Source organism: Daucus carota, chromosome 9 (assembly GCF_001625215.2).
Source record: "Daucus carota subsp. sativus chromosome 9, DH1 v3.0, whole genome shotgun sequence".
Classification (NCBI taxonomy): Eukaryota; Viridiplantae; Streptophyta; class Magnoliopsida; order Apiales; family Apiaceae; genus Daucus; species Daucus carota.
In genome coordinates, this window is record NC_030389.2 from 23,163,981 (window position 1) to 23,172,705 (window position 8,725).

Sequence of the window (8,725 nt, forward strand, 5' to 3'; positions counted from 1 at the left end):
TAAAATTAATAATGATTACATTGTCACAGGGAACGTCATTTAAATCATTAATTATCATAAATTTTATTTATATTAATCTTTTACAAGGATTTGTTTTCTCCATTGATTCCTGCGTTATATGATCATATTTACGTCAATTTGATCATTTATAAAAATATTGTAGATTTAGTAGAAGAAATAAAAATTTAAATTTTGATCTGTAATATTAAAATAACGAAATCGCATTATAAACTATTTTAGTAAAATTTAATATACACGACTATATCAAATATGTAATACGAATAAACTATCAATTTAAGTAAAATGAAGTATATAATATATTATACGTATTCGATATTAATTTTATTTCCGTGTCGTGTATAAAATCGATTGTGGCATTACACCTTAGTATGGAAAAATAAATGCCTTTAACAGCAAAATTACCAAACTACCCGGAACCCATGGCCATAACATCTGCCCCTCCATTTCCATCCCTTATATATACTCAATACACAATTACACATACATTGCATACATATCAGCACCCTCGTATTATAACACAGTGCCGGAGAAAAACAAGCTTTGAGCTCTCTTTAACCCCTTTGTAAGTGTAATTCAGCATTTCAGCTCAACTAATATATGATATATGTTGCTTCACACACATATTCACATGTTTATGAAGTAATGTATAGGTGTTTTGATCATTTTGTGTGGAGATGTAGGATTTGAAGAAATGGACGCTGGAGAAGATGCCTCAATCAAGATGTCGGTGAATGATGTTTTTAAAGATTTTCGAGGAAGGAGGAAAGGCTTGATTAAGGCTATGACTACTGGTAATTTATTTTTATTTTTTTATTTTTTTGTGTAGAAATGTGAATTTTGGTGAGATTTGAGTGATTTGTGATGTGGGATTTGCTTAATTGTGTGTTTTTGATGTGGGGTTTTGCAGATTTCGACAAGTTTTACGAGGATTGTGACCCTGGTGTGTAATTTTTCGATTCTTGGTTTAGCAACTTTTTTGTGTGTATGTATGTGTGCTGATGATATGCATGGCTTTTCAAGAATGTTTGTTCTTCATTTTTATCTGTGAATTTCTTGGTTATGTTAGCATTCTCTTTTCTTTCTTCAGAATGTTTTCTTTGGTGTTGCTTGTATTACTGTTAATTCATTGTTCTTATTTATATAAATGTTCGATTTTGGGATTAGACGGCCTGGTAAGTGAGATGGAGAAAAAGTATCAGATATGTCTTCTCTTATCTCTATCAGTACTTTTTGGTTTCTTAGTCTAGTAACTGTTTCTTTGTATATGTATGTGCATGACTTTTTTCAAGAATTGTGAGCCTGGTTGAATGTTTTGATCTTGATTTTTATTTGGTGGGATTCGTAAACAGGACCTCTAGTTCTTGTTTTTATCTTGTTCCTTTAAACTCTATATTCGGTTTCTATTCTCTTTTTTCTTAAAAAGGGTTTCTTAGTCTTGCTTATTTTATATTTATTACATTCTTCTCATTTATGTGACCGTTAAGTATAGCGATGCGGATTTATAAGTAGTTATGTGCCGGCAAGATGGAGAGAGGATATTTCTGGAAAGGTTTATTTCTTATTTCTGGAAAAGTTTTATTTCTAATTTGCAGTGGGGTCATCACGATGACGTTCTAGGAGTATAAATATTATGGTCATAACTTAATTCTCTTACCTCGATAACTTATGTGACCTTGGCGTAGTGATGACGTTCTAGGAGGATGGATTTTAATGGCGGAAAGTGGACTTTGTTTGTGTCGGTGTGGTCATGATTATTGCATAGGCTAAATATTTCGAGCACTGATGTTTGGAGGACATGGAAGAATTTGGGGTTAATATTTAATACAAGAGCGGTTGGTGACACCAGAGATAATGTTTGGGGTTACAGGGGAGCAGGCTGTGTCACAAACTCGTAACCAGCCCAATAATTACTTTATGGCAAATTTCATTAAGCCCTGGATGCTGAATATTGAGCCCATGGCTGGACTATAATTTTTCCCTGTTTGTTGGGATAAAATCGAATGTTTGTTAGAGAAGTCAAAATAATTAAAAGAAATGGTTAAATGTTAATTAATTACTGAAAAATGCATAAACTAAATCAGTATGTAGTAAATAGCATTGAACTTAAAAAAAATTCTTTCGGCTGAGTATCCACTTAAATGATTAGCTTTGAGTATTTTTGAATCAACTATAGCAAGATCCCTATATATTTTATGTGTCTCATTATTATTTTAATACCTATTCTGGAATGATGATTTTTTTTTGAGTGGTTTACTGTGTTATTAAGTTCTATAACTTGCAATTCTGTTTTTTATGGAAGGTAAATGATTCATTTGCTTATAAAATTAATGGTTGACAATTCAAGAAGTATTGTTTCTTCTTACTGACTCTTATACTTTTACTCGAAATCTAAAACTAAATTGTGATTTCCTTGTTGGTAATACTTCTAAATCAGTCTTATGTTTGGATGTGCATCTATCCCTCCATTGTTCTATTTGATTGGAAAGAATGTGCAGGGATTGTAAATGTTATAAACCTTCTATTAATCAGAAGGTCTTCTTTGTTCAATTCAAACTAAAGTACAATATAACCAATTTATGGTTAAATGTTCATCCTCTTACCTACTCATGTTCTTCACAAATTTATCATGCTAAATTTGCACTTTCTTGAGGGTTTTTTTTTTTTTTTTACATTTATCCCTTGTATCCTCTTTTTACAGCTTTGAATGTAAATCACATTTTTTTTTCATGCCCTTTTGCCAACTTATCATTCATTCCAACCAAACACAGGGTATATGTCTAACTTACATACTTAAGATATATAGATGAACACCGCAATCCAATTTAAAAGTCTTATCAGTCATTTGTTATAGCCATGCTAATATGCTGTTATAATCATGTCTGCTGATATGTGATTTATTATATTCAGTTCTGCAACGCTAAACAGAGTAATATACAGTTTTTGCTATTGATGTATATGCGTCTTACGCAACTAGTTTATGGAGACTAGCAATTCAAAAATTCCATGGCTCTTCCTAAATGGATTCTGGAACATTGTCATTATTGTGTTTTAAAACTTTACAGCATTTGATACGGTAATATGTCTGTTTCAGTTGTTCTTGTTTAATTGTATGCAGTTACCATTTCTGTTCAGTATAGCGATCGAATCATAGGATCACAGATCCGTGCTAAAAGACAATTCATGTGTTTCCTCTTATTGTTTTTAGCTTATTTTAAAAATGATTCTTGTTATAGTACTATTTCTTTCAACTAGGTCTTATTGAAGTTATTAGGTTCATCTGAGGTATAGGTATTGTGTGTTTGAATTTGTAGTATCACTACTGTTATCCCACAAGGTTTATGTCTTCGCTGTAATTCTAATGTCTTCTCAAGAACTCTAGAAAGCTAATTTGATTGGTCGAGAAGGTTATGTGAATGTATGAATGCTTAACTTTTAATCACTGAATTGCTCATTTAGTTGGGGTTTGATTGCTGACTATACAGTCAAGAAGTTTGCTCTGTTACTACTACGATTTCGTTATCGCTTACTGTCCTATAAGTTCTTCTAATCTAAATTCTGTAGCTTCTTTAAATTTGAAGTCTTTGTTGTTACTAAACTTACGAATATATGTTTGCAGGGAAGGAAAACCTAAGTCTATATGGATACCCGGATGGGTCATGGGAAGTTAAGTTGCCTGTTGATGAGGTGCCCCCCGAATATCCCGAACCTGTAGTAGGTATAAACTTTTCAAAAGAAGGGATGTGTCAAAGTAACTGGCTATCACTTGTGGCAATACATAGTGATGCATGGTTGATTTCTACTGCAATGTATTTGGGTGCTCGTTTCAGCTTTGACAAGAATGACAGGTAATATAATTTTAATTTATTAATATTTGGAAATTATTAGTACATCACTATGTCGAATTTTCTATTGTTTGGCTTATGTAGTGTTCTTTCAATCGCTATTCAGATTTTGGTATTACCAATATAAACCCCTCACACACACACACCCTGCAAAAAATAAATAAATAAAATGTAAAATGTAGATATAAGCTTTGCTCTGAGTTACAGCATGTGTGATAGCTCATTTCGATTGATATGTATTTGATGTTATGCATACCATTTTGCAGAAATGTTGCTCTCCCTATGTCAAACATTAGTACTGAATCTTAGAGATTTCTACGTATTTCCAATTTATGGCTATAAATGTGTGTTCGTCTGCAGTTTAGCTATCCAAATGATGTTATAGTTTAGTTGTAAGATCTTTTGTAGTATCACACATATTTGCATTCTGTCAATGTAGTATATACTTGAGCCCGGATTTGTGGCCTTGCGAAAGGGAGTTTACTGGTTCCTTAACATGTTTTATAATGTTAAGACATGTATGGATAAAGATATGCACCCATAAATAGCCTTGAGCAAATTTCCCAATTTTCATTGGTATCCTCTCACATCTTCTATACATTCCATTGTACCATAATCGTGCGAACCTTCAGGTACAAAAATTTACGGAGAGTCCAAATAAGTACTACAAATCGGATATAATTTTGTAGTCTGAAAGTTTTTATATTGGTTATTATCTAATTGTCATTGCAATTTACAGGATGAGACTCTTTGAGAAGATAAATGGGCTACCAAATGTCTTTGAAGTTGTTATCGGGAATTTTTCAGAGCAATTGTCTACTGATCCAAGCAATGTAAAAGAAGCTTTTACCGCAAAGCAGCCTGAACAACTGGCTGCCAATCAAAGCAATGAGAAAACAAACATAAGTGGCAAGATGGTTTATATATCAAACAGTGATATCAAAAGCAAACCAAGTGGAAAGATGGTAGAAATCTCAACTCTATTCTTTTGTCTTCCTGCTATTTTTATGTTTAGGATATATTTACTTGTTTCTTTATCACATTTTTCAACATTTATACTCTTGTTTTCTCTATTGACAGGCACAGACTCAGTCCTTTGGGCTGCAGCCAAAGCGAGTAAAGATGTCCCCTCCACCCAAAGCTGATGTTGATAGTGATGAGGAAGAGTTAGCTGATGAACTGGACACATCAAAATGTGGTGCCTGTGGAGAACAGGATGATGCTGAAGGATTCTGGATTTTCTGTGATGTGTGTGAGAAATGGTTTCATGGAGAATGTGTCAAAATTACTCGTGCAAAGGCTAAGCAGATTGGGCATTACAAGTGCCCTGGTTGTAGTATCAGAAGAGCTAGAGTATATTAGATAGACAATGGGCTTGGTGTCTGCAGTGCATATCAGACTAAAATTTTAGTTTTTCAGGCATAGAAGATCAGATTAGGCAATACATCTTTTTGATACATTTTGTTGTGTTTTAAGAAAATTTGGAATGTTGGCTCATTTTTGAGTGGTGTGAAAAGCTGGATTCAGCAAAACTATTATGTTGATAAATTGAGTAAAAAATAGAGGAACATATGACATATAGTTATACACCTTACCAGTCTGTTCTTTATTTGGTTTCTTAGTCTGTTCTTTACTTGGTTTCTTGGATTTATAACCATTGAGATGCTATTTATTTAGTGTCGTTTAGTGATCGTTCTGATGAATATAGTTTCTGAGATGTTCATAAAGATGAATATCTGATTAGAACACTTTTCTGTATTTCCCAAGGTATGGTTGAGAAAAATCTTGTTGGGAGATTTTAAGACTCCTAATTTCTATTATGCAGGATTTATATACTGCATCTTGAATTCAGCTGATATTTTAAGTTTTTCAAATCTGACCCCCACGTTCATGATGCAGGATTTATTCGCTGCAGTTTGAATACAGCTGAAATTTTTGTATGTCCAGACTGATGTAATGGAAGATACCTAAGGTAAAGTGTTTCCTCTCATAGATTTTTGATTTCTCTATATATGTGTAGAGTTCCCACGGAAGCTTAAAACTTTTTTGAATATGTTAGGTCCTTTACTGCATTTATGTTCAGGTCGACATTTTTGTGAATAAGTAGACATAAAATTGGGGTTCAACATGGATGTAAATGCATGCAACTAATTAGAAAGTAGTTCATTTTAGTAGATTATTACAGTGGTGGCATTTTAGTATTCCATCTTTCCCCTTTTACATGTCCATTTTGATCTTTGACCAGTCAAATTGACTATACTTTGACTGAACTTTACATATATCAGATAATTGAGAAAAATAATAAAACTTATACCATTAGAAAGCATATTTACTCTATTTTAATATGCAACTTTCAGATTTTAGAAATAATGAGTAGATAATTTGTAATGTTTAGTCAAAAATTTGTCAATTTGACTCCTCGAAAAGAAAAATGGACATGTAAAAGAGAATGGAGGGAGTAAGTAACTTGGACATTTATGTATCCAAGCTAAATATTGTACTTGGATCATGATTCATGAATGAACATATATATGTGTTTGTGTAACTTAAAATGATAAATCCCTTGTTTCAAAGAAACAGTGTATAATCAAGCCAAACTAAATATACCCGGTATATATCCCGATCAAAACTGGGATTACACCACGAAGTAGGATCCGTAAATGGTACCTCTGCTAACAACGGAGAGAAGTCTGTCTGTCACTGAAACCTCCAGAACTTTAGCCTAGAGAAGATGGAACTTCAAATAGAAAAGATTAAAATTTAGCAGATTCCTCTTTTGAGAGGAAGAGTATATAACACTAGGCGACATACCATTTACATATACACAATATAATAAAATTGCTAAATAAAACTTAATGAATATTTCCTCTTCATCAATTATGCTTATTCTGTGTGTAGATATAATCAATATGTGCAGCAAGTGTTCTTCTCATCAAGCATTCTTCCTCCCCAAGTCCCGAGCAATTTTCAAAGTTTTCGTCTGTCGATGTTGCCTTAGCAGCCTCATCACCCTGTAGAATCATAAACATCTATCATCAAGAAACTCACCACATGCATATAAACCGATACAAAATGTCATCAATCGAAGCCATGTTGAATTTTGTGTATAACTGTACCTTATTATTCGGTATGTAGGTATCGGCGATCACGCCACCGGATCGGGCACTGGCCTGAGCAATGATGAGGAGGCAGAAAGTGATCATGCAGAGGTTTGTAAGCGTAGACATTGTGATAGTTTTTTTATTACAAGAGAAATGAAGTTTATGAATAGAAAGGACAGAGTTGAGAGAGAATTTATAGAAGCGTGAAGATTGGAGGGGCATAAGTGGAAAATAGAAAATAAAAATTGACTTTGAAATATTAAAATAAAATGGTGGAAAGCTATGAGCAGTCCTACAAATGGGGTTGGCCTGTTCTCATTGACAAATGACAAATGCATCTGGAAAATCTTGATTATTCGCTTACACCAAACTTGGCTTCTCTTTTAATACTAATCCCATGTTAGGCAAGAATTCTTTTTCAGATTTTAAAATTTCTAAACCATTCATCATGATAAAAAAGGGGTGTTTGATGTTATTTTTCAGTTTGACAAGAATATTATTTACTCTGGTCTCATTCAAAATATTATTGCATCTGTTTTCAATTAAGTGACGTTTGATTTTTTAACACACGTTTTAAGAATATTAATCACATGTGAAGTAATTATTTTTATATTTTTTTTGAATAAAAATATTAAATTTTAAATTTAATTCACAGAGAGAAATTTGAAAAGTATTAATTCTAACAATGAGATCAATGCATACAAAAATATGTGTCAAAAAGTCAAATATCGTTTATTTGAAAATAGATAGAGAATATAATTTTTCTATATATTGATAAGTCAAATATCATATTTATATACAAAATGTAAAAGACCGAATATTTGGATACTAGAAATCAACATTTGGCGTTTGGTCGAGTATTCGGATACTGAAAATGGATATTCGAGAACTTGGAGAAATACTTAATATTTTTACAAACTTGCTCCTGTTTAGCAACAATTAGTTGAGAATTTTGCGTAGCATGTGCTTGCACAACTTTTTAATTTTAATAATTACTAGTTGAGAAGCCGCGCGTTGCGGCGGCCTATAAAAATTATATTAATGATTTAATATTAATATTTGTAGAATAAAATAATTTTATGACTGTCAATAAAAAGTATATTAATGTTTCAAAGTTAATATTTGTAGGATAAAATAAATTTATATTATAAAAATTTTGATGTAATACCAGTACTAATATATAAAATTGCAAAATTGGACGATAATTCATGGTGAAAAAATGAAAATAAATTTATACACGTAATTAACAATTTAAAGCATGACGAATCTTAATTTTATTTGGTTTTTTTTTTGAAAAGTAATCATGTTCTTACATTGTCACCTTCCTCCAATTTTTTTGGATTGATTGTGCACAAAAACATAACTTAAATATAACTACCCTCTTAAAAGTTGCTTGAACTGAGCAAACAGATAATGCATGAATAATTTTTTCATGTATGCAAAGTAAATAATATAAAAATTAACAAAAACAAACATGTCCGATGAACAAAATAAATATTATAAAAAAATAACCAACAAACATACATCACTAATAGTTAATTTATTGACATCAACCATCAATATCATGTCAAGACTACATTCTTTTCCCGTGTTTGGATTTGTCGACTCCAATATAACGGTCTATAACTACATTTGCTTGCAACAACCTTTACTGTATAAACAGCCTTCAATTATCGTTGCAGAATAACGACACCTCCGAGTTAGAATTCGAGCAAGAGAAAAGTATTTCTATTTTTTTTGATATTTTCCATCATAAAATTT

General features: G+C 32.0%; 1 protein-coding gene across 1 annotated transcript; it reads left to right on the forward strand.

Annotated features, from left to right (window-relative positions):
- Positions 1 to 460: 460 nt before the first annotated feature.
- LOC108198074 (PHD finger protein ALFIN-LIKE 6) lies at positions 461 to 5,452 on the forward strand. Its single transcript, XM_017365855.2, has 6 exons — positions 461 to 583; positions 702 to 812; positions 929 to 961; positions 3,638 to 3,866; positions 4,603 to 4,828; positions 4,944 to 5,452. Exons 2-6 carry the CDS (start codon positions 713 to 715, stop codon positions 5,223 to 5,225), a joined length of 870 nt encoding a protein of 289 aa, XP_017221344.2. The 5' UTR covers positions 461 to 583; positions 702 to 712; the 3' UTR covers positions 5,226 to 5,452.
- Positions 5,453 to 8,725: the final 3,273 nt, after the last annotated feature.

Bases quoted from the DNA above. Each gene is read 5' to 3' on its own strand.
- LOC108198074 (XM_017365855.2), top strand. From the start codon at position 713: ATGGACGCTGGAGAAGATGCCTCAATCAAGATGTCGGTGAATGATGTT. The intron at 962-3,637 runs GTGTGTAATTTT...ATATGTTTGCAG, and splicing joins TTACGAGGATTGTGACCCTG to GGAAGGAAAACCTAAGTCTA. The intron at 4,829-4,943 runs GTAGAAATCTCA...CTCTATTGACAG, and splicing joins GCAAACCAAGTGGAAAGATG to GCACAGACTCAGTCCTTTGG.